The sequence below is a fragment of the Carassius auratus genome, chromosome 13, assembly GCF_003368295.1.
Source record: "Carassius auratus strain Wakin chromosome 13, ASM336829v1, whole genome shotgun sequence".
Lineage (NCBI taxonomy): Eukaryota > Metazoa > Chordata > Actinopteri > Cypriniformes > Cyprinidae > Carassius > Carassius auratus.
Genome location: NC_039255.1, coordinates 9,583,433 through 9,610,161, shown reverse-complemented (window position 1 = coordinate 9,610,161; position 26,729 = coordinate 9,583,433). Strand labels below are relative to the sequence as shown.

Sequence of the window (26,729 nt, the reverse complement as noted above, 5' to 3'; positions counted from 1 at the left end):
GAAAATTGACACGATCCACAAGAGCCGCTCTAAAGACCCTCCACCCAAAACGCCTAGTCCACACCACACTACAAACCATTTTCAACCCAATTTAAAACAATTGTGAACTTTTGTTTCTTTTTTAGCGAAAACTCCAGACACTGACAAGCAAATGAAATGTTCTACATTTCCAGCTCCAGCAACATTCATGGAATATTCGGCAGTGTTATCAACACGAATTCGCCTTTTCCTGTCTCTTTTACGTCGATAGTCTCGTGTCAGTGTAAATGGATTTGAACAGAGAGCACAGAGGGTTTCCGGGCCCTAATTAGAACCATTCTCCTGGTTTAGAGGGGCTTGATTGTAGGAACAAGGGGGACACCCTTCCAGCCTTCCATGTATCTTCAGGATTAAGTAAAGTCTAAAATAAAACTATCTATCTATCTATCTATCTATCTATCTATCTATCTATCTATCTATCTATCTATCCAGATTTGAAAAGCATATTCAATATTCACTGTCACTTTTAACAATACATAAACAATTTTTTTTAAATATATTCAGGATTGGCAATAAATATCATATCATGGTTGACTTAAACTCAGGAACTTAGAATTCTTCCCCCAAAAAGACAAATGCTGGGCATGAATCCCAGCTGTGGATTTAATCAACAGTCTAATTATATTTTGCACATATAAACATTCCTTACATCTGCTTTCCTCATTTTGGTAGTTTATACAAACCAAGTAATTGAGAAATCTATTTCATGAAAGGCCATGAGTGCAATGTTTTATTATTATTATTATTATTTACATTGAGTATTGGTTAGATTCTGATATCATAAGTGTTGTCTCTGGCACAGACAAAATGCTGTGAAATACTTCTGTTGGCAAACCTGTACTGTGACAGTCAATTTCACACATTAGGATCTGTTTGTCAGATAGCTTCTCCTGCCCAGGTAGTCACTCACCCAGAACTCTCATGGAAACTGACCCTTAAATGGGTTTTGGGGGGAGGGGGGCCGCACGGAAGGAGCTTTTAAAGTGAGTCTCAAGAGAGCCAGAAGAAGGGTATTTTGTTACCAATGATGCATGGACCTGACAACACTTCAACCAGCCAGACCCCCGACAAAGACTAACATGTGTTTGTGGGAAAGGGATATGGGCGATACATCAGTTTTGAAATCCACTTTTTTGAAGGTCACTGAAACTGAATCAGGCATTTCTCACTTACAGTGCTTCAGCAGGGCACACACACACACACACACACACACACAGACACACATATCTCAGAGATAACATCATGCTTAAAATAAATATCTAACAAGAGGAACTGCAAATATTTGAAATAATAATTAATAAGTTTTAGGTTTGAAACATGTATTTTCATATTTGTACATATGTCTATTGTCATGGTTTATTTTATATCCCTTTTCATTTTTACTTTGCCTTTTTCTTTTGTTAAATAAATACATTGCATAAACATACAATATTTTATAACAACAACAGTAATAATAATGATACATTTACAGTTTTTCTCAGTCGCTTTGGTACATTTCTCGAATCAAACTCACAATTTGCAAAACATCATGGATAACCTGCAAAAGCCAGTCTCTTACTCAAAATCCTTAGTTCATCTCTCAAAAGTAAATATCTGTGTCAATGAACATGTCAGTGCCATCGGAATGACAAGTCCTTGTGTCATTGTGTACGGATAAGACAGTCAAATTGTTTAGTCATGTTGTCAATATAACAGTGTACTCTGAAGAGATGTTCTGATGTAAAATATGGCAACATTTTGGATGACAGTTACTGTATTGAACAGTATGCCATATGCTTATGTATGCCATATAATCATTTCAAAAGTACACATTTACACATAACTGTATGTGGGATATTGACTGAAAGAGACTGGATTGAATTCCCAGTTACACTTTTACTAGTGGTCTGGCACAATGTCATTGTGATATAAAAAAGGAAAAAGAAATATGGGCACAAAGATGAAAATAAGTCAATTGTCAGAATGTGTAACTCTTGTGTTGTCCTCTGTCTATACACTATACGTAAGCTTTCCAACTGAATATTCATGAGATGAACCTTTGAGCTATTTCAGAGAAATGGTTTATCATTGGTTTATCATCTACATTATCTTCATTAGTAAATATTCACTTGCACAATTCATGCCAAATTGACAAAAAGTCTAATAATAATGTGTAAAAAAAAAGAATGTGCTTGGCAGTTTATGACAACTAGATTAAACATTTTGCATTTAATGACTTATATGATGAACTAAAGACTATTGCACAGAAAACTATATAATACACTTTGAGCAACATGACATTAGCAACTGATAATGTAGTAAACAACAGAGAATTGTACATAATCATTTGCATGGATGTACCAAAGCATTTGCAACTTGTTCAAAGAAATGAGAAACTGCTTTTTTGATGTGCACAAGTGACACAATGATCTGAGAATTGAACAGGTAGTTTTGAGAATTTCAATGTATTTAAATTTTGTTTAAATTACTATCAGTTCTTCATAGCATCTTGCATTAAAAAGATGCATGTTTAAAAACAATGCCTGTCGAAAAACAGAATTCATTTTGGCAGCTCTTTCAGGCTTGGAAGCATAAAGCCAAAATTTCACTCCCCAGAGAGAGGGAGAGAGAGAACAGGATCAAACTCTAGATGGCTCCATTAAAGAAAAAACTCAGGAAATGAAAACAGAAATATGATAGTTTCCTGTTTTTCATTGGGACTTGGAGCATTCTCTTTTTGGAGTATAATTACTACAATGAGATCAGTGTGATATAGTTCAAAACCTTAGACACACACACACCCTCATCTTGTAGTCTAATCCAAGTTTCTCTGGTGTGCTGCTGGCTGACATTACAGTGGCTATTTTTCTTCTTCTTCTTCTTCTCTTCTTTTCTTTTTCTTTTTGTCTTCCTGGTTCGCAGTGATCTAGATTCACATTGATTATGGAATTCCGTTAAAGTTCAGATATCTGCGGGAGAATTGGACAAACTACACGAAACAGTTTCCCAACAGGTATAACAAAAGGCCTTCTCTTCTCTCATCTTTTTCTTCTATTATTACCTTACTCTTTGGCTTAGTGAACATTTCTTAGTAATTTAACTTAAAGATTCAAACAGCATCATAATTAAACATCAACATACAAAATTTCAATGAAGAGACTGATCTATTTTCCTTATAAAACAGGAGGGAATTCAAGAGTATCCGCACACACACTTTTCTCTTATTTGTACGTCTTGTACACTTCGTTTTGCTAACACAATGACTCTGTGGTCTCGACTCATTATATCATTAGCAGGAGCTGGAAAGAATCATAATTACTGTGGCTGCAGGTTTATTTACCACAGTGTCTCTTCTGCCCTCTGGTGGTTTTGTTAAGCACCACAAAGAGGCCCAAAAGAAAACAGCAGATTGCATTAAAAAATAATAATAATAATAATAATAATATATATATATATATATTCTGGTGACAGAAGCTTCTACCACTACTAAATATATAGTAAAAACTTACTTTTCTGTAAAGCTGAATTTATGAAACATACCACCAAGGAGACAAAGGAGTGGCTCAAGAAGAAGCACATTACGATCATGGAGTGGCCTAGCCAGTCTCTAGACCTCAGTCCTGTAGAAAATTTGTGGAGGGAGCTGAAACTTTGAGTTGCAAAATGACAGTCAAGAAACCTTAAGGATTTAGAGAGGATCTGTAAAGAGGAGTGTAACTCCCGAGGTGTGTGCAGACCTGGCAACCAACTACAAAAAAAAAACAAAAAAAACATCTTACCTCTGTGCTTGCCAACAAGGATTTCTGCATAATTACAGACCCTTCATTTCGTTGTAAGTGGGCCAACTTACAAAATTAGCAGAGGATCAAATTAATATTTTCCCCACTATACAAACAGAAATAGACAAAATGTGTATGTACAGCTGTGGTTATATTGATAGAATAGAATAGGATAGCATCTATAATATATGGGATAAGATAGGTAGTATTTTGTAAACAAAAGTGGTATTATACTTCTTTTTATTGAATAGTAGGGGAGAGCTTTTAACTGTTTTAACTGTTTAAAAACTTTTCTTGTGCCTGGCAGCCCTGGCATTCGGAGCTCTTTAGCACCGGCCAGATGAGAAGAGCTCAAAAAAGAGAAGGCTTGGATGTGAGGAATTCAGAGTAATTTTCTTGAAGATTGAGCAGGGCAGCACCAATAATCGTTTCATTGTCTCAGTGACAGCTGAGTAGAACTGTGTGAGCAGTTCCAGTGTCAGGTTGAACTTATTCAGCTGGAGAAGGAAGTACAACCTTTGTTGGGCCTTTTTAACAATGTGATATGGTGGTTCCCAGGAACCTGAATGACTCCACTGCAGCCACAGTGCTGTTCATGATGGTGAGTAGGGGGAGTGCAGGGGGGTTCCTCCTGAAGTCCACTATCATCTCCACTGTTTTGAGCGTGTTCAGCTCCTGGTAGTTGATACAGCAACAGACAGCCAACTCATCAGCCTCGCTTCTATATGCAGACTCATCATCATCCTGGATAAGGCCAATAACTGTAGTGTCGTCTGGAAACTTCAGGAGCTTGACTAAGGGGACAGTAGAAGTGTAGTCATTGGTGTAAAGGGAGAAGAGCAGTGGAGAGAGAACACATCCATGAGGGGCACCAGTGCTGATGGTGCAGCTGTTTGACATTAATTTCTCCAGTCTCACTAGCTGTTGCCTATCTGTCAGAAAGCTGTGAACCACTGACAGCTAGGAACAGAGAGCTGGGTTAGTTTGTTCTGTAAGAGTGCTGGGATGATTGTATTGAAAGCTGAACTGAAGTCCACAAACAGGATCCTCACATAAATCCCGGGTTTGTCTAGATGTTGTCTAGGTGTTGTAGAATATAATGCATCATCCACACACCTCTTTGCTCCACAAGCAAACTGCAGGGGGTCAAGAAATAAGGAAAGTAAAACACCTTAGAGATAGAAACATTATAGGAGGTGTCTGTGTATAAATTCAAAGCTTAAAAGTTGAGATATTAGTCCATGAACTGTAGACAGGTATTTGTATTTGTCTCCCTCTAGCGACTAATTGGAGTTATTGCATTATAAAAAACATTACACATTTGACAACACTCTCAGACTCATTCGATAGTTTTATTCAACATTCAGCTAACTAATCCGTCGTCATATCATTAACGTAATTTGAATGACAATGATGTGATCTCAACATTTTTTTCAACAGGGCGTGGTGAACCCGTAAAATGCTCACAGTCCTGCCCGAGAAACTCTAGTGTATTGAAAAGCTGTCAACATCCGAGGCTAAAACTTCAGATTGAGCACAGTTATCGCTTTTCAATAACGCTCGTGCTAATTTTCTTCTGACAGCTTTTATGTTACATTATTTATCTACTTAATTTTGTATGACTACAAGTGACAACAACCATCTGTCAAAACAATATGAATGGTCTCCAACATGGAGACCATTCATTGCGCATTCGTTTTCTTTAAGGAAGGTCTTGATGGAGTTGTTACGAAACCGCGGTCGAAAGGCAATTTTGAATCTTGCCAAACTGAGATAGACAACAAGTTAACACACTCTGATTAAGTGTTTGTCTGTAAATGTCAGACAAGAAACATAGATTTTAACTTTCATTTTTGCTGTAGGGCACTTAAGAACCTTAAATGAATAGACCTATAATTATGAAATATTCAGGAACATTGTGTGACGTGGAAAAACGTATTTACATTTGGCAAACGCTTTTATCCAAAGCTACAAGTAATTAATTAAATACATTAGGACGCTATCTTGAATCGCCAATCTCACAGGCTACCGTCAGTAGGACGATTTGAGTAGTATGGAGCATAAATAGACTATCGCCCAACACTATGACAGAATTTTTTTTTTTTTTTTTTTTTTTACAGATTTTTAACAGATTTAGTCTTACAATTTTGCTTTGAATAGCTTAAAATATGACAAAAGGTTGTTTTAATTTGATTAATAGTGGTTTAAATGAGTATATACAACGCAAGGCTTAAGGCTAGAAAAGTGTTAATTGTGGTCGAGAGGATCGTTCCTGTCGTGTAGCTGTCCACGGTGCTGAATGGCGCCTCTTTCACTGAGTGCGATTTTGTTAATGAATTAAAAAGAAGAACATTTATTTGTGTGAAGATTTCAGACACATTCAGAGTCTGATACTGTAAGTTCAGACCACGATTTTAATCTGTCTGTCTACCTGTCTGTATAGCTAGACCAGCGCAGAGGCAGCTCCTCCGTGCACACTTTAACCATAACTTACTCACACACATTTATAGTTTATTACAATTTTACAGTGCCAAGTTGTGATTTTTGATTTGTGGTTTCTGTTTTAGTATGATGATGTAGGCAAATCATGGCTTAAAAGGCCACTGAGCAGCTGGAAGTCATACCATAGCCCTACCACATTTGGCCACCAGAGGGCGCAGCCAAAAGGCAAATAACAAAATATAAAAACAGAAAGTAAAGGTGTATATAAGATACATTCTATGCATGTATTTATGACAAAGACAAAAATACGAAAACATACGAACCATATACATTTCGAAGAGTTTCGTATATGTTTTAAAGATTGTGCTTGTTTTATATTTATTCGTTTAGCAGTCGCTTTATGTATGACTTACAAATGAGAATACACGAAGGAGCAATTCATTCATATTATGATTAACCCATACCATATAAAAGCAGTGGCGTAGCGGACGGGCCCGCAGGGCACGCACTGCGGGGGGGCCACGCGTTGTGGGGGGCCCCCAAAAATTGACTCGAATAAATAATTCAAGCGTTTTTATAACGTGAACGTATAGGACTTTTATTTTGGTAGTAATTGCAGCCTACCGTGTTTGGCGATTATGACCATATGTTGTCCTTGTTATCCAATCACGATTAAGAATTTCCGCAACTGTTTAGAGAGTGAAGCTTATGAGCGCAAAATGAGTAAAAGAAAATATGTCAGCGGAGCTCAAAAACGGACTAACGGAGATCTTTTTCTAAACTAAAACTAATAAAAACCTGCATGAGAAGCACAATGAGCCACGACAGACTTTCTGAACTTGCAATACTCAGCATTGAAAGCCAGCACGCCCGTCAGATGGACATAACAGACATTGTCAAGGACTTTGCGCAAAAAAAATGCTAAGAGAAAGGAGCGCTTTGGAGGATTTTAAAGGTAATATTACTTTTATTGAATGTTAAACGTCATGAATCTTTGTTGTATACTGCAGATAGAATAATATTTTGATGTGCTCATCAAAATCATGTGCTCATCATGTGCTTCCTTGCATTTTAACAAGTTAATGTAATTGCTGTTTTATTGTTGATGTTTCTTTTATTCTTTTTTTTTTTTTTGTGAAAAGTTCTTAATAAATAAATACGAAATAATCACATACTATTAAATTCCACAGTAGGTACTAATTCACGATTTTGAATGAAAAGGTGAATCCCCCCATCTAATTATGCGGTGAGGGGCCCCGCCTCCACCCTTGCGGGTGGGCCAACGCAGTTTGCGCTACGCCACTGTATAAAAGTACCACATTTCACTGCACATTTGCCTTTAAAAGCACACATGAATATGTGTATATAACACATCATTTTCTCGGCCCATGGCTTTCACCAAACACTTAATTAAACATTTAGTAAAATAATATAATTGAAGGCTTATTTTAAGCATTTTCTCTCCACTTGCCAAAGGATAAACCTATTCTTTGTTCAGTTCCCGAGTAACTTTTCATGCTCTTTGTTCATCAAAATAAATAAATCTATGTCTATTTATGATGTAAAATTTAGGTTTATTATTGTCTTATTGTTATTATTTTAGGCCCACACTTTTAGACAGAGAACTCCTCAAATAAACATCCCAGAACGTCACACACTGACTCAAGCAAATTAAAAAAGTCAGGGTTTCTGTATAAGTCTGGCAACCAGGGAGGTGGGTATTCATGCTTAGGCTTTGGGGAGGGGGAGGCGGGGTGCTTCTTTGTTAGCTCGGCCCTCTCCAACTCGTCATTAGTGCTGATTACCGTTGACCAATTTGACAACCTTATTGACTGCTAAAAAGACTTTTTAATCGTCCCATCCTGCACTCCCCAGAGCTCAAAAGAAACGGAAATTTTTCATCATCCTCTATCCAGTGTTTAAATAAAGCCGTGCTCTCTTCCTTTCCCTTGCTTTGGCTCATATTTTCTCCTTTTTCTCGGAAGGAACACTTGGTTTGCCCCCGCCGTTGTTCAGGCTGAAAGAAAATAGAAAAATACAGCTTGTACTTTTTATTGAGAGCGTACCCAGGTGCGCGACCTGAACCCTGCAGGCAGTTGGGAAACAGAAGCTCTGTGTTTTTGCGCCTGGTCCTTCACTCATTGCGACATAAAAACCTTTTGTAAATTTGAACGCTAAGAAGAGCGTGACCACTTTTAAGCTATTCTGAAATATTTACAAACATTTATTATTTATCAAAATAAAAATAAATATCTGGCTCTTGAAAATGTGAACAAATCACTGGTTTTGAAAATGAGAAATTACAAAAACGATATGCTTAAGGGAGAAAAACTGCTTTGTTGTGACTATAGCATAATAGTCGAATATTTAAAGCCACAAGGCATTAACCCACTAGATTAGCCACGTATGAATTATAGCCATCTTGTGAATTACATATTAAATTAATACTAAACAATCTATGAATTGACAAGAAAATCATTGTAAAATTATTATTATTATTATTATTTTGCAATTAGCAGCATTGCCAAGCATCTTTGATAAACACATTTTCTGCAGCTTGCTTGGGCCACTAGTGCATTCTATTTAAACAGCAGATCACAGCTTGGGTTGTGCTGACATCCGGGAGAGCGTCTCGGCCTTTCGCTGACCCTGTGCTGTCAGAGCGCATTAGGGGAGAGCGGGGTATGTTGTCACACTTTTCACACTGTCTAACATTTACTGAGCACCATACATCAAAATGGTATAAATCTCATACCAAATGAAAGAAGGAAGTCTTGGGCACATATTTTGTATTCATAACATCTTTATATCTTATCTCATTACAGAGTTGTAGACTGTTGAATAGTGAGTGTGCACTTGTGACAATTTGCCCCATCGGAGGGTAAGTTGTCACACTAGGGCGGGTAAGTTGTCACAATAGATTATCTAAAAATAAGAACACAACTACTTAATTATGAATATTGATTTTAATTTTTAAACTCAAAACAAACTGGAAATTTAAACATCCGTGCCTGGAGAATCTGGAAAAACAATTATTTCAATCCAAATAATGCACATTTCAAGACCACTTTACTTTGAACTTTAAACTCAAATGTTCTATGGCTTTCACATAAAACCAGATAACTGAATGAAATGCTGCAGATAACTTGCTTAACTTAACATGTTTAACCTCTGAACAAAACAGATGCCCTGTATCTGACTAATAGGACTCATCTCCAGAATCACAATTCTGACACACATAAATTGCCTGGCCTGAAGTGCAAGCATCATGGGCCCAATTGTTGCATTTTACACATTTTACCCAGGTCTCCTTTGGACGACTCTTTGAAAATGGCTCTACACAGACCAGGCAGAAGCACTCTTCATCATCTGATGATGACTCTTGCATGATTTTTCTTCTTTTAGCTGCCTTGTTTTTCATAGGTCCAGATTTCTGCTTCGCTTTCTTTTGAAACAGCGTTTTGCTAGATTGAGGCTTATTCTTTTCTATTTCTAGTTGCTGCTTCACTGGCGTGTCAGTAAGTATTGCTGTTTTGCGTCGTTTTCTTCCTTTGCTGGCTGGTTTTCGAGGGCCGGCTTTTGGATATGGCCGAATGTCCTCTGGAGTTGGTAGCCCACTGTCAGCAATAGCATTGCTGGGTAAGGGTGAGCTGGTGATAGCAGAAGCATAACTCGGTGTGCTCGGCACTGCAAAGTTGGTGCTGGAGCCTGACATGGAAGGGTTGGTGCTGGAGCCTGGCAGGGCAGAATTGGTGCTGGAGCCTGGCATGGAAGGGTTGGTGCTGGGGCCTGGCAGGGCAGAGTTGGTGCTGGAGCCTGGCATGGAAGGGTTGGTGCTGGAGCCTGGCAGGGCAGAATTGGTGCTGGAGCCTGGCATGGAAGGGTTGGTGCTGGGGCCTGGCATGGAAGGGTTGGTGCTGGAGCCTGGCATGGAAGGGTTGGTGCTGGAGCCTGGCAGGGCAGAATTGGTGCTGGAGCCTGGCATGGAAGGGTTGGTGCTGGGGCCTGGCATGGAAGGGTTGGTGCTGGAGCCTGGCATGGAAGGGTTGGTGCTGGAGCCTGGCAGGGTTGAGTTGGTGCTGCAGCCTGGCATGGAAGGGTTGGTGCTGGGGCCTGGCAGGGCAGAGTTGGTGCTGGAGCCTGGCATGGAAGGGTTGGTGCTGGAGCCTGGCAGGGCCGAGTTGGTGCTGGAGCCTGGCATGGAAGGGTTGGTGCTGGAGCCTGGCAGGGCCGAGTTGGTGCTGCAGCCTGGCATGGAAGGGTTGGTGCTGGAGCCTGGCAGGGCCGAGTTGGTGCTGCAGCCTGGCATGGAAGGGTTGGTGCTGGAGCCTGGCAGGGCAGAATTGGTGCTGGAGCCTGGCATGGAAGGGTTGGTGCTGGGGCCTGGCAGGGCAGAGTTGGTGCTGGAGCCTGGCATGGAAGGGTTGGTGCTGGGGCCTGGCAGGGCCGAGTTGGTGCTGCAGCCTGGCATGGAAGGGTTGGTGCTGGAGCCTGGCAGGGCCGAGTTGGTGCTGCAGCCTGGCATGGAAGGGTTGGTGCTGGAGCCTGGCAGGGCCGAGTTGGTGCTGCAGCCTGGCATGGAAGGGTTGGTGCTGGAGCCTGGCAGGGCCGAGTTGGTGCTGCAGCCTGGCATGGAAGGGTTGGTGCTGGAGCCTGGCAGGGCAGAATTGGTGCTGGAGCCTGGCATGGAAGGGTTGGTGCTGGGGCCTGGCAGGGCAGAGTTGGTGCTGGAGCCTGGCATGGAAGGGTTGGTGCTGGGGCCTGGCAGGGCCGAGTTGGTGCTGCAGCTTGACAGCGCAGGGTTCTGAATGGGGCGATCTGTGGCGTAGGATGGTGCAAACTCGGTTTCCATAAATACATCTCTGTTGTAAGGTTGAACCCCAGCCACCCTAAAGCCAGCCTGAATGTTTAAGGGGGTTGCAGCCACAGGATAGGCAATTGCCACAATCCTAGGTATGTCATAAATCGACATTGTCTTCCCAGGGTTGTTCCTCATCCAGGCATCACATGCGCTGTTGATGTGCCTCTTTAGTGGCCCGTAGACAGACCTGTCTAATGGTTGGAGCCGATGTGAGCAGTGCGGTGGGAATGACAGCATGATTATGCCATTTTCTTTGGCATAATTGAGTCCATCAATGGACAGATGAGACTCGTGGTTGTCCAAAAGGAGTAAACAGGGCTTCTCCTTTGAGCACTTTGTTTGTTCACTGAAATGTTTCAGGAAGTCAACAAAGTGTGTGTCTTTCATCCATCCAGAGGAATTTGCCCCTCCTTTGCTGCCAGGTGGCCCGTTGATCAGGAAATGAGCACGGAAGTTGACACGGGGGAAAATAAAGTATGGAGGTATACTATTCCCTGTGGCTGAGACAGCACAGGCCAGTGTGACAAGGGTTCCTCTTTCCGCTGAGGTCAGTGACCCTATTTGTTTGAATCCACGTCTGGCCACCACTTTGTCTGGTTTATGTACAGTGGTGACCCCAGTTTCATCAACATTCCAAATGTCTCCTGGTCCAAATTCATATTTGCGTAACACAATCTCTAAGTTGTCAAAGAAAGCATTAACATTCTTTCTGTTGAAGCTACTTGCCCTGGCAAGGCTAGTTGCCTCTGGCTTTCTCAGTGACAGCGTTGTATGCCGCTTTAAGAAGCCTGTAAACCACTCTTTGCTGGCCTTTTCTTTTTCTGACCACAAAGGTGCAAAATTCAGCTGGTGTGCCACAGCAAACTGGTAAGCAAGCTTTCTGACCTCACTTGGCGACAGACCAAAATAAATGTCAGCTGACCTGGTAATATACTCAACAAGCTGCTTTTCCAAATCAGGTGAAAAAATCTTCCGTGGCGTTGTATAACCAACTATTGTTGTTGGCATGTCTGTCTGACTTTCAGTTTCTTCTCTGGTAATCTTTTGACAATACCGAGTCAGAGTACGGTAATTTATGTTAAAATCCTTTGCTGTACTTCTGATGGATTTGTTCTGCAACTTTACCTGCCTGACTGCCTTTAACATTATGTCAGGTGGTGTACTGCCATGCTCTGTCTTTCTTTTATAATTTCAAACCATCTTCCTTCCTGTCTTTCCTTCCTTAATTCCTGATTTTCCTTCCTTCCTTTCTTCCTTCCTTCCTCCCTTCAAACAACTTATTGCAATTAGAAATAAATTACAATATCACTATTTATCATGTTTTCTGAGCATGTTCGATGTGTTTGTTTGTACAGGGGCAAGTTGTCACATGTGACAACTTGCCCCAAAGTCATTGAGACAACTTGCCCCATACTTACTTGTGTGCTAATGTGGTCTTAATCTCAAGTTTAGCTCATCATATCACTTTAGCTAAAGTATCAAAAGACACGTTGCTGTCTCCTCTATTTTGTGCAAAATAATCATTTTAAACATTCACACCTAACAAAGTTGTATTACATAAAATGTAAAGTGATTTTTTTTTACTTTTTATGCAGAAAAATAAGAAAATTGTGCTAACCTCAGATTACAGTGATCTTGACCACATGTGAACAGGAAGTTGACTATAGAAGAAGAAGTCACATAAAGTGGCTATTTGATTTTTGAGATAGAGCCTCTAGTGTTGGAGTTATGAACAGTGTGACAACTTACCCGTGTGACAACTTACCCCGCTCTCCCCTACACCACGCGAAGCATTTTAGCCAATTACTGCTCGAGTGTGAGAGAGATTGAGCTCGCAGAGAGGCATTAAAACATGCAACATATTTGATCCCCGTCTGTTCTAAATCTGTTCTTCAGCATATAACATTTTGAACAGCATATGTTTACTTTCGGGTAGACATGGGTTACAATAAAAATAAACATGAAATAAAACATATTTCATGGCCAAACTTCACAACGGAAACACTGGAATAAAAAAAAAATACCCTTTTTACTTTTCGATCGTTACTTCAACAGTTTAACAGTGATTTTATTTTTTTTAATCATGGTTATTTTTTCCCCAGAAATTTCACGACGCGCAGCAATATGCACAACAAAAGTAATAATAAAAAAGCACACAAATAAAAGGCCTAGTGGAAAATGATATTTAAATAAGTAAATAAACATATTTATATATTAAAAAAGACATGTGAACATTAACATATTATTCAGTCTTTCATGATAAAGCACGCACACATTACAATAGCCTACCAGGTTCGGCCCACATACATTTTTTTTTTTTTTTTCTTTAAACTCCCACCTCTCTTCGTGAGAAGTACTGCGCCTGTTTGTTGATCACATCAAAGAATGGAAAATGAAGTTGTGTGACTTTTTTCCATCCTTCATTTAGGCCTCTCTCTGGCCGGTTGCAGGCACTCAAGTTTTTGTCGTTGTTGTTAGATTGTATCTACAGTTCTCCTGTTTGCTCTTTTGAAGCCTGTCACGTTAGACGTCACATTCACTGTCGCTGGAGGTGACGGAGATGGCGGCCTTGCTCGAGAGACTGACATCTGGGCTTGAGGCAGGATCCAGTCGGTCTACTGTGGTGTCATCGTCCCCCAGCGATCGGTCTGAGCCAACGGACATAACCTGCTGCTGTAGCCTGCAGGGGCGAAAAAAGTACAAAATATCAGTGAGGATTACAGCTTACAGTGGAGACAATGGAGGCAATCAGAAATAAATGTCCTCAGCTGTCACATTTGAAAGTTAAATTACGCAAGAAACGAAATTGAATGTTTTATTTTGTTTGTTTAATTTATTTTTATTTTTTAAGAACCATGATTATGACAGTAAAGTAATAAATAATAATAAAGCGCATGATTAGCGCCTTTATGCAGTTCAGTGGAAATCTCTCCACCTGTTCTTGGCTGCTGCAGCGCGGTCTCTCTGCCTTCGGTTTTTGAACCAGTTACCCACTTGTGTGGGCGTGAGTCCAGTCGCCTGCGCCAGCTCTCTTTTTTTGCTCGGGTTCGGGTAAGGGTCCTGCAGGTACCAATCTCTCAATCGATGCCGCGTCCTCTCCTTGAAGCAGTGCGTTTTCTGTTCGCCGTCCCATATCGTCCGAGGCAGTGGAAACTTCTTTCGGACGCGGTACTTGTCCACTGGTCCTAACGGACGCCCACGGAGTTTCTCAGCCTCCTGGTAGTGCGCCTCGAGCCAGAGCGCCTGCAGCTTCGCGTGTGAGTCCTTGGTGAATTTGTGGTTCTCTAGTATGTGGTAGAGCTCGCTGAAGTTACCTCCGTGAAAGGCCACGACAGCGCGCGCGCGCAGGACAGACTCGTTCTTCCCGAGGACTTCGCAGGCGGACGGCGCCACCGGGAGTGACCAGAGGAAGCGACCGAGCCTCTCCACGTCGCCGCTCTCCTCGAGCGTCTCGCATACCCCCGCGACCTGCTGGGGGCTGAAATTCAAGATGGGCAGCTGGAACATGGAGACTGTAATCTCTCTCTTCTTTTGGTCCTTCTGTCTGGTGCTGCTCCTCGTCTGTCCCGTCCGTCTTTTTGTTCAGGGTGTCTGTCAGAAAACGGCAAAAGTTGCAAGGAAGCAAGGTGTTTTCTGGGGAGCAAAATAAAAGAACATTTAGCCCCTGCTGCCGATATTCTATTGGACTTGACAGATTGGCTGCCTGGTTGCCATGAACACACGTCAATCACTGTCAGGTTTGCCAATCACGCGTGAAGCTGCACTAGATTTCAGCACCACCCAGCGCGCAACAGCGCCTTTCACTGACAACATCAAAGCGTAATTTTGACCTTTACGATTGTGCTCAGAGACGCTGAATGTAATGTTGTCATCTGCTGGAAATCTGGAAGCAACCCGCTCTGAGGCGTCGATAAAACGATAGGAAGGGGTGTCTGTTAAAATACAGTATGGGCTGAAAGACATTACTATGACTTTAAAGCATATGCAGTATAAATAATTACAAATTATTGTATTTTAAAGAAGTTAAATTTTTTTAAACGAAAATCACGCAGTTCGTCTTGTGCTCGCTTAAGATAGGTGGTTGTAAGTGTCTGGTAAAATTAAGGCATGCCTCGTTTCAGAGGTAAAGTTCAGTCTGACGGAAGTGTGTGATATCATTTTCACAGATACACAAGTTCAAACAAATGAGCTTTAGCATGTTTTATTATGAAGGAGGATCCAGGCAGGCAGGGTTAGGCATGAACTTGTTTTTCTTTTGCCGTCTGCACTATAGAGAGCTGTCATCATGATGTCTCTCGCGCAGAATAATCAGAATGCCAATTAGATTTCAATGCACCTCATTTATTAAAATAAAATATGCATGTATGAATTTAACGTGTTTAGACTGGCATCCTGACCTCACATCGTATATGACAGGATACTTTCGCACAACGTAAAATGTAAATTATATAACAACTTTGTCTGCAATAACTGGTTACCATATATATTTACGTGATGTATAAAGGATTCTGGGTTAAAATTCTATTGCTTTTTTTTAATCAGGAGTAACATTCAACTAGGTTGAAAAAGTGCAAGGTTTCGATATTAGTTTCTTCATTATAAAATGATTGAATACAGTCACATCAGGATGACAGATTGTCAAAAATAGACCACACAAAAGTATCCATATAATCTAGGCTGATGATCCTCGGTTGTTTGGCAACAGTGTTAATCAATTATCCATAACCTATAGGCCCGAGCAGGTTAACGCCATAACGGTGTAACAGTTGGCCATAATGAGAGGCAGACACAGTAAGATGATTAAAGCGTCAGTTTAATCCATTTCATTACAGTTTTTAAAGCCGAACAGTAAAGTCACTAAAAACAAATGATTTGCGACCCCATGCGTATGGAGGCAGGCACTGGGAAAACCATTGGATGAGCAGCAGTGCTAAAATATTCAGAGTTCTGTAAATATTTTATGCATTATGACAAACCGTAACCTCCATATAGGGAATATTTTTCTACTAAGTTAAGCACTAAATTACACATGGCTTTTGATATGGGAGGGGTTGGTGAGTCAAAAGATTTTTATTTGTTGTCCAACTGGTTTCATAAAACTATTGTCCCTGCTTAAAAACAAAATGAGATATTTAGGCATGGTAGTTATAGCGGAAATAAAATGAGGAGACTCTGCTCCCCGCTTTTGCTTGTGCACCATAGCTTTAGCGGCGAAATGACACTGTACGTCAGGGCAAAGCGCGAGCCCGCGATGGAGCGCGCACGAGCTGAATAATAAGGATTGCACACATAATGTAATGCCTGACTCCGCTATCATTGAACGACTGAGAGAGAGAGAGGGAGAGATTGAGTAAATATAAAAAGTGAAAGGAATAGACTAAGGAGAAGAAGAACTGGACTGTTGCTCAGTGGTCCAAAGTCCTCTTTTCAGATGAGAGCAAGTTTTTTTTATTTCATTTGGAAAGCAAGGTCCTAGAGTCTGGAAGAAGGGTGGAGACAATGGACAATGTAATTTGCTTGAAGTCCAGAGTTAGGTTTCCACCGTCTGTGATGATTTGGGGTGCAATGTCATCTGCTAGTGGTGGTCCATTTGTGTTTTTCGAAAACCAAAGTCACTGCACCTGTTTATCAAGAAATTTTGGAGCACTTCATGCTTCCTTCTGCTGACCAGCTTTTTGAAGATGCTGATTTAATTTTCCAGCAGCATTTGGCACCTGCCAACACTGCCAAAAACACCAAAAGTTTGTTAAATGACCATGGTGTTGCTGTGCCAGCAAACTCACCAGACCTGAACCCCATACATAATCTATGGGGTATTGTCAAGAGGAAAATGAGAAACAAGAAACCAAAAAAGTCAGATGAGCTGAAGGCCGCTGTCAAAGAAACCTGGGCTTCCATACCACCTCAGCAGTGCCACAAACTGATCACCTCCATGCCATGCTGAATTGAGGAAGTAATTAAAGCAAAAGGAGCCCCTACCAGTTATTGAATACATGTACAGTAAATGAATATAATTTCCAGAAGACCAACAATTCACAAAAACAGTTTTTTTTTATTGGTCTTTTTTTTTACTGTTCCTCATTCAAGATGCATCAGCTCTGAAAGGAAACCTCTATTGGATTATATATACTGTACAGACCAAAGGTTTGGACACATCTTCTCATTCAAAGAGTTTTCTTTATTTTCATGACTATCAATGGACTACTGAAGGCATCAAGGGCTATTTGACCAAGAAGGAGAGTGATGGGGTGCTGCGCCAGATGACCTGGCCTCCACAGTCGCCGGACCTGAACCCAATCGAGATGGTTTAGAGGTGAGCTGGACCGAAGACAGAAGGCAAAAGGGCCAACAAGTGCTAAGCATCTCTCGGGGAACTCCTTCAAGACTGTTGGAAGACCATTTCAGGTGACTACCTCTTGAAGCTCATCAACAGAATGCCAAGAGTGTGCAAAGCAGTAATCAAAGCAAAAGGTGGCTACTTTGAAGAACCTAGAATATGACATATTTTCAGTTGTTTCACACTTTTTTGTTATGTATATAATTCCTTATATAATTCCACATGTGTTAATTTAATTCATAGTTTTGATGCCTTCAGTGTGAATCTACAATTTTCATAGTCATGAAAATAAAGAAAACTCTTTGAATGAGAAGGTGTGTCCAAACTTTTGGTCTGTACTGTATGTATATACTTTTATTTAACTTTATTTTTATTTAGCAAGAATGCATTGGGTCGATCTGAAGTGACAATAAAGACATGTATAATATTAGAAAATATTAACATTTAAAATGCTGTTCTTTTAAACTTTCTATTAATCAAATTCAATTCAATTCAATTCAATTCAAGTTTATCTGTATAGCACTTTTTACAATACAAATCGTTACAAAGCAACTTTACAGAAAATTACGTTTCTACAATATTTAGTAGTAGCTTATAAGTGGTGACTGTCAGTGTCTGCACGTATGACAGGATTTTTCAGAAAAATTAATACAAGACGTAGTCAGCCAGATGATGGACATTATTAACAGCAAATATTATATGATGCAGTCACACTTGTAGCAATATTTGTTAGTTCTGTTGTTTCTGACCAAATCAGAATATTAGAATGATTTCTGAAGGATTACTGAAGACTGAAATAATGGCTACTGAAATTTCAGCTTTGTCATCACAGGAATAAATTAAATTTTAGTACATGGTACATGTTATTACTGACACCATTCTGCATACCAGAGGTCTTTTGAAACCATGTTTTCACTGTCAAACTTTGGTTTGATTTAGACAGAATGCAAGCACAAACATTATAGAAATGCCATCCGCTTTGTTGTCCTGTCAGCTGGTTGAGGCCGAATGCTGGATGACTCCTAAATAACAGGGATTTACTTTCTAATTAAGATATCATGTCCGGCAGAGCTGGAGTGACTTGCTAATACTCCACTGGCCCAGATAATAGTAAAGGAATGAGGGATTCAATTAAATATAGTCTTTGCTAGCTTTAGTACATAAACAAATCAGATGAGTTGCAGACCTCTGTGAGTGGGTGGGCATGTCCTTATGACAGATCAGTGTCCAGCCATGGTATTGTCCCGTTTGGATGTAATCTGGGATTTAAGGTAACAGAGAAGACCTCTTATCCTATGACCTTTCTGGCTTATCCTGCTCCCTCTCTCTCTCTGTGATCCAGCAGCAGGACATGGATAAGCAACATCCATTTCCGAACACAACAGGATCCCTCAGACATCTGCTTTTTTTTTTTTTTCTTTGTTATTCGGTTTGTCATTTTTTACTGTGTTATGCTATAAAATATATTGTGACTACATAATTGCTAAATAATGTAGTCATGTGACTACATAACAACATTCTCCAATCTGCACCTCTCAATGCAGACATGAACCCATACTCTTTCATGTACATAAATGATTCAGATTGGGTACAAAAAAGTGTCACGAACAATAGACAGCAGTCGCTAATGTTACTAACTACTACTGGAATCCCCCATTAGCATTTTGATTTGCATTAGAGAAATTAAACACCAACAAAAAAACAACCCTTGGCTTTCAAACCCTACAATGCAATATCTAGTCCATCACAGACACAAATGAGACAGCCATTTTTTTGTCTATATTAACTGTTACCTAGCAACCAGACACACCAGCACTGGAGAAGCTCCGCTTACCTCCGATCTGAAAACCACTACTCAATCACAACACTTGACGTATGGGGTCCTCATATCTTTGCCTATGTTTTGAAATATGAAATATGTTGTTTTTTATCCTAATGGACAAAAGTTTATGATTAACTTCATTAAGAGTTAATGAAGTTAATGAATTTAGACAAGCTTGCAACAATACATATGCATCTAATTATGCAATAACAGACCATCTGATGCATACATAATCTGTAAATATTTTCTGATATGTTTGGATATCTTCTATATAATTGTTCATAGGGACTGCTGCAACATTATTTGAATGTTTTTCCCCATGGCTGTCTATTATTGTAGTCTTCCTATACCAAAAATGTAAAACAAATACATATAAAATACAACTGCTAATGATAAATGATACTATTAAAATACTAATGACAATATGAAAAATGTTGGCAGCCAGCTCTTTTTCTGAGACTTTTGGATAGATCTTCTCCTAAAACAGCAAATACAAATGAAATGAATAAAAAATAAAAAGTATAACAGTTTGTTTGAAAACCACCTTGTGAAATAGAAAACATTATTACATTGTCCAAAGCATTTATATTTTCTTAGATGAGAGGTGAAAACTTTGCAGATAAGTGACTGCACTGAATAATCTCTAAAAAAAGGAATTTGATTAAACAGGGCAACATAACATTCAGATATATGGATGTCTGATGGTGCTGTGCTTTTCAGAGAAATAAATAATCTCTGCCACTGACGCCATACATGCTGAAAGCCTAGTGGATAAACATACTTTTCTGTTGCTGAATGAACTCAGTTTACAAACAGATAACATGTGTGTGGGTGTGATCTCTGTACTCGGGGCGTATGTCAAATGCCAACCTGACACTTTTGATTTTCATGAGAAAGATCTGGGAACTACATGTGTGTGTGCAGGAGAGCGACTCAGACTTGGCTGTCTTTAGGCAGATAGTTCACTGGTCATTGGTGACAGGTATGCTTCCAAGTTACTGAGCTAAAGGAGAAGAGACAACTAGAAACAGGTCAGCTCTCTAAGAAATTACTACATGTGTGTGTGGCAGTGTTGATGTAGTGATTCTGACAACTAGTGACAGCCGGGACTTGTCTCACTTTGACTCCCAGCAGGCACTCACACACAGCACTGAGTAAATGTGGCGTTTGGCTGCACTAGGTCTTCCGATCGTCTACTCTCTGTCCTCTGAGATCAGTCAGGGGATGGTGCTGTGCTGTGATACTCATAAATCTGAGATCAAGCCTTAAGCCCCGGAGCAAGAGAACAATATACTAGATTGAGCTATTCTCTGTCTCACTCTAAGTATCTCACCTGTACATAAAGTTAGTTAAGTAAGTTTGTCCGAGACAGTTTATCCTTGTAAAGATACACAGGTTAATCTTTTTAGCCAATCAGCTAAAAAGACAAAGCCACCTGTTATAGGGTTATTTTAAAGTTTAGCAACCACTTAACAATGCCATGACCCACACACATGCATGTTTGTTTTTCTTTCATGGCGGAGACTTTCCATTGACTGCTACTGAACCGATGATATTATCTCCTAAACTGACTTTACCATAAAAAGCAAGAAAGTAAATGATGGTGAGAAACTGAAGTTACATGTGATTGCAATATTATGGACACATTTCACAAAAAATAAAAAAATAAAAATCCAAACCTATCAAAGTGAATAATAAATAAATCTAACCCCCTCTTGCTTGGGCCCCATCTGCCTCATACGTACACAGTTTGAATGTTTTTGGTCAGTAAGATAATTCAATTAATACTTTTATTCAGAAAGGTGACAGTAAAGCCAAGATTGTTTAAAAAATAATCTATTTAGAATAAATGCTTTTATTTTTACATTTATATTCATCAAAGGATCTTGAATTTTTTTTATCACTTTACACAAAAATATTAAGCAGTACAACTGTTTTCAACACTGATAATAATAAAAAATGTTTTTTTTTTTTAGCAGCAAATCAGTTCATTGATTTCTGAAGAATCATGTGACACTGAAGACATGAAGGAGTAATGGATGACTGATGAAAACTTCAACTTCAAACACAAATACATTTATCTGTTTTTATGCAAAGCTCCATATAAGCGTGCTGATCTATTTAACCTTTGTTTAGTGCCATTAGTGTTATAACTATATTCAACACTAGCAGGAAAAAAGATTCATGTATAACAAATCTACAAAAAAGTACACAACCAAAATTCATAAAGAATTTGGAGATGTGAAACTAGCACATCTATAGAGATACTAGTTTAACTGGGTCAAAGGTGAGCTCTATAAAAATTTGTGAAGAGTCATTGAGCTTTCATTCAGAATCAAGTGTTAACAAACAATGTACAGTTTGGTGGCAATGACCCTAACATTATTCTGGCTCTGTTTTCCTGTACATTTATTCAGTCAGTATCAGAAAGACAGATTTTAGCTTTAGAAACTGCTGTCTCTCACCCAACTCCCCGGCCTGCTGAGAAGGGTCTGAATCTGTGTGTGTGTGTGTGTGTGTGTGTGTGTGTGTGTGTGTGTGTGGAGTGTTTTAGGGGCTGTCAAGTTCAGGGTACTCTACTCCCTATTGACCAGGAAGTCCTTTCTCTGAGCAACGCACAATACCAACACAGACAAAGCAGTCAGGAAAGAGGACAGTCCCTGAAAAACACACACACAGAGTCTCTCACAATAATACGCACACTCTCGCGAAAGAGGCATATCCCAAGGAAACACACGCACAAACAGCAGACCTCCCTAAAAACAAGGGGGGCTCTTCCTTTGTCTGGCAGATAAATGAAAATGATGTTCTTTTTCTATTTGGAGCTTGTTAAGGCTCACAGACTCTTTCACTTTGCTCCGCTCTCAGTCTCCCCACCTGCCCTCCGTGAACGGAGGTGAAGGCAAATACTGCGGAACAGATGAGGACGCTTCCTTATGTGTGTGTGGGTGATATTTTAGTGATAAAGTGTTCTGTGAAAAGAAAAGGGGAAATATATACACACCTCGAGATCACAATTTAGCAGAGTGCGCCTATAATCTCGTGCACATAAACAGACACTTCAAGAATGTCAACGATAGGCCTACATTTAGTTTCAGAAGGAACAAATATTTTTTTTAATGGGCTATATGATTCATATCTAACACATACAATTGCAACAGCTCTCTTAGTCTCTTGAAGATGCGTCTCTTTCCATTATGGTGAGAGTATCAGGAGCGTGGAGAGCTTTCAATGCATAAGGAATATCAGTGGCCTGTATAAAAGCACGCTTTATTCAAGAAAAAAAAAGTCTGTCTGGATTTTTACTACAGATTTTTCTGAGATTATTTCTGAGGCATCTATGGGCACAAATCTGTTGGGCAGCTCTGCGTTGGTGATAAGATGATTTTAACACGTTTAGGGTCACAAATGGGAAGATTTAGTCATCTGGGTATTCCGAGACAGATTTAATCCCTATAACATTCCCGTCATGCAGTTTCAGAGCTCACTGGCTTTACCAAAACCGCTTAATTAGAGAGATAGATGTGAACCTGCTTCTTCAGTGCTAACAACACCTGACAGTGTGACAACCCTATCTTCAGGGTAAAATAGGCTACATCAGGGTAAGCTAAACCACCGGGTAAAATGTAGCCTACGTCAAGGTAACCAATACATCAGAATTTGTAGGATAATATTCATCAGTGAGTCCTAAAACTGACAAGCTGACTTCTGGATTCTATAGCCCTAATTTAATTCATTTTGCGCATTCAAATAAACAGGCCTAGGCTTTTTTTTAAAGAAATCTGGAAAATCTTGGTAATTCATAAGTTGTATAAAATGTAGCCTACATAATTTGGTCAAATTAGTGTAATTTACTAATACTTTTAAATTACCTATTAATAAAAGTAGTTTGAATCATCGCCAAAACGATTCAGTCGAGCAGACTAAAGTGTATTTAATGTGGAGAAGCGGATATTGGCGAGTTTTGGAGATGGCAATCAAAACGAGGCTTATCCTGTTTACCATTTCTAGCACATGATTCTACTGGTCAGGCCAGAAAGATCAGCTGAATAATAAAAAAAAGGCCTACATGTTCATCTACGATCTAATTAAATGATATAGGCCTAACTAAATTATTATGCAACAAAATGTATTGTCTAAAATATAATTTCTTACCATACTGTAAAGTTCTTTGAATGTGCATTTCTGCTTCACTCAGAATGGTAACTGAAGGCGGTTGAACTGCGAGCCGTAAATCAACAACCTTCAAGTAGAAAAACGTCCTCATCATAATTGGGCACCAAGCTATTGTGAGCCGCGGGGGTCTGTCAGACCACCCAAAGCAGCGCCTCCTGCCTCCGGGCTGCTGTGGGACAATAGAGGGCCACTCAAACCGGCCACGCACGGGAACACTGTAATGGGGCCTGACAAGAAACAAGAAGTCTTTGCCACTTATGAGTCGTGTTGTGAGCGGCAGAGATTTCTTTTATTTCCTCCATTTAAAATGTCGCCTATGTTTTACACTATAATTTAATGATTGCGGATAGTAAACACAAATAAAACAAACAAACAAAAGTAAAACTTTCTGAATTTTAGTTCGGTTTTTTCAACTTTGGTGTTTCAGGAAAAGTTTTTTTTTTTTTTTAAACCACATTATGTCTAAAAGAGTAAATGTCAGAGTGATTTATACCAAAGTATTCAACTAATTATCAACAAACGTTGATTTTTTAAAAAGACTTTCTGGTAAAAGGTTTTTAATTTGAAATACATCATTTTCTTAATGAATAATTAATCTGCTTTTTCATGAATATAGGCGACCCCAAAAATGTTAAATATTCTGAAAGATGTAAGGTGATTTTTTTCAATAATCTGGCCTCACCAAACATTCCAAAGTGTAAAGCAGAAGCGTTGCTGTGAATTATTCCCAGCAGGCAAATTAAATCACCTTTGACATTGAGGACATTTTCTAAAACTTCACATTTAAAGTTGGTGAATTGAAGGTGAATTTGTGTTCACCTCCTCTTATCTAGCGGTCTTTGCTCTGTGAATCTAGATCCATTAAAGACAACCCGAAATAATATTTGCCCTTTTCTATTGAATTTTAGTTTTATAGTATTTGCCTACCGATTAAAACAAAACAGCGCTTTGAAGAGACAGCTTCAAAAGACATACAGTACTGAAATGTACATTTAATAAGGAATTGACAGCGTAGTTAAATCTATAGAGCAATGCAAACAGTGCACGTGTCAGATTCATGAATGTGTGTCCTTCACCTTCATGCAGGAGAAACAGAGATGACAAGAAAAAAAAAAAACGTTGGGCTTTACTGGTTCATGTGACCAGCTGTGTAAACTACATATGGACAGCATTCAGAAAATTATATTAACCTGAAATAAAACTTATAACATACATGAGATATGATAAGCTACTTCTCAAAAAAGTTGGCAGTGACACAACTTGCCCCACAAGCCGTCACATACAAAATGGGGAAAACGTTTGACTTCTCAAATTTGTAATTGAATAATTTATGGTTATTGTTAGACAAAATTATTCAAGATTTTATAAACTTCTTACCAATATGCATGACATATTTCAGATCCATACAAATTTGCTTTAACAACTTATTTTAGCTTCTATGTAGGGAGCTTATTGACATGGGAAAAAGTTTACCCTTTTTCTTATCTGTCTCTCTGTCACAGGAAGTGGTGAATGATGATTTCTTCTTAAATATTATTTTATGCAGTAGATCACAGGGCCACAATACCCACTGACTCACCTTTTTACTCCATTCTTTCCTAACAGGTTCTCCTTTTCAGTGATTTAATGTCTATTTTATTATCCATAGTATAAATCATAAAGTAGTCAGAAACTTGATTAATATTACAAATTATATCTTGAACACCAAACATAAGTGGATTTTTAATATCACTACAAATGTATTTTAATTCAGACTTTCACTTCTGTTAGTTGCTATGTGCCTTTAGAAAACCCATCAGCATCAGCTAAAAGACTAATTAATAATTCTAGCTTATATTAGAAATCTAGCAGGGTTCACTTTTGTGAATTATGAGAAAATTAACTGTATAATAAGTATAATACAAATACAAATTATATCTATGTGATCTTTTTGTCATTTGCTTTACCAACATTTTATCTCCAATCCGTTTTGTCCATACAGTGCCATTAAGCTGTAAATGTTGCCCTCTCTTCTTAGTTTTTACTTCCATGCAGTTATTTTCTGAATTATGTCTTTGTGTCTCAGTTGGCTCAAGAATCGTGCAAAGCAGGATGTCATCACAGTGCACAGTGCACAATTTACATATTTACCAACAAGCCCTTACGCTCTCTTGTATAACGCTAAATCAACAAGGGTGATGTGCCAAATGATCTCTCCTATTTTTTCCCTTCCCTCTAACCTATTCCTTCTTCCAAATGGCAAACGGAAGCAGGAGATACCCCACGTGTAACTGAAAGACACACTTAAAGCACCATTGTAGCTGGTCAAAGTGGCACCTGTTCAACAAAGGAAAAAAACACAGAAGCAGAGAGAGGTAGGTAGTCTCATACAAAATACAGCAATATGAATGAATCGAGAGGCATTATGATTCAAATCAAAATCTCTGAAAGTTCATTTAATAACACAGTCTGACAGGACCTCATATCCTGTCTGTGTTCTTGTGAGAAGCACTTTCCAACAGCTATCAAGAATGACACACCACTGTAATCTACATCTGAGAGCTCATATATGGAGTCTATGTGTGTATCTGCCATGGAATGCCACGATGAGGGAACTTCACACCTCAGGGTGTCAGTAGCACTGAACAGTGACCTTTACTGAGAACCACATCCACCCTGAGAGTGAGTGAGTGTGTGATTATACTGTAAAAAAGAAAATATGTGCAGTTGTTACCTTAAGGATCTCTGTCTATATACCTAATATGACTCCTAGAATGACTTTGTGTCAATATAGTCAGGAAGATGTCTAATAAATAATATTGTGACAGGATTATGTTTTTAAATATTTTATTATTATAATTATCTTTATATATTCAGCACCAAAAGGAAGGGATACAGTCTAAACAGCTCTGACAATCTACAGTTGCATCTAAAAAAATGAATATCATGGAAAAGGTCTTATTTTATTTAATTAAAAAAAGCAAACTTTCTTATATTCTAGATTCATTGCACTTAAAGCTTATGAAAATGTAAAATTCAGTATCTCAAAAAAATTGAATATTGCATTTTGAGCTTGATTAGTTTGATTAATTTTGAGTATAATACTGGGTACCTCTTGGGATAGTTTAGAACATGCAACCACAATTATGGGAAAGACTTTTGACTTGACAGTTTTCCAGAAGACAATCATCAACACCCTCCACAAGGAGGGTAAGCCACAGAAGGTCATTGCTGAAAGGGCACTGTATCAAAGAGCGCTGTATCAAAATATTTGACTGGAAGGAAAAAGTGTGGTAGGAAAAGGTGCACAAGCAA

General features: G+C 39.2%; 1 protein-coding gene across 1 annotated transcript; it reads right to left on the bottom strand.

Annotated features, from left to right (window-relative positions):
* Positions 1-13,446: 13,446 nt before the first annotated feature.
* On the bottom strand, positions 13,447-14,694 carry LOC113112571 (homeobox protein SIX6-like). Its single transcript, XM_026278265.1, has 2 exons — positions 14,036-14,694; positions 13,447-13,780 (listed from the first exon to the last, which is right to left on the bottom strand). The coding sequence occupies exons 1-2, from the start codon at positions 14,605-14,607 to the stop codon at positions 13,624-13,626; spliced, it is 729 nt and encodes a 242-aa protein (XP_026134050.1). The 5' UTR covers positions 14,608-14,694; the 3' UTR covers positions 13,447-13,623.
* Positions 14,695-26,729: the final 12,035 nt, after the last annotated feature.

Bases quoted from the DNA above. Each gene is read 5' to 3' on its own strand.
- LOC113112571 (XM_026278265.1), bottom strand. From the start codon at position 14,607: ATGTTCCAGCTGCCCATCTTGAATTTCAGCCCCCAGCAGGTCGCGGGG. The intron at 13,781-14,035 runs GTGGAGAGATTT...TCGCCCCTGCAG, and splicing joins GCTGCAGCAGCCAAGAACAG to GCTACAGCAGCAGGTTATGT.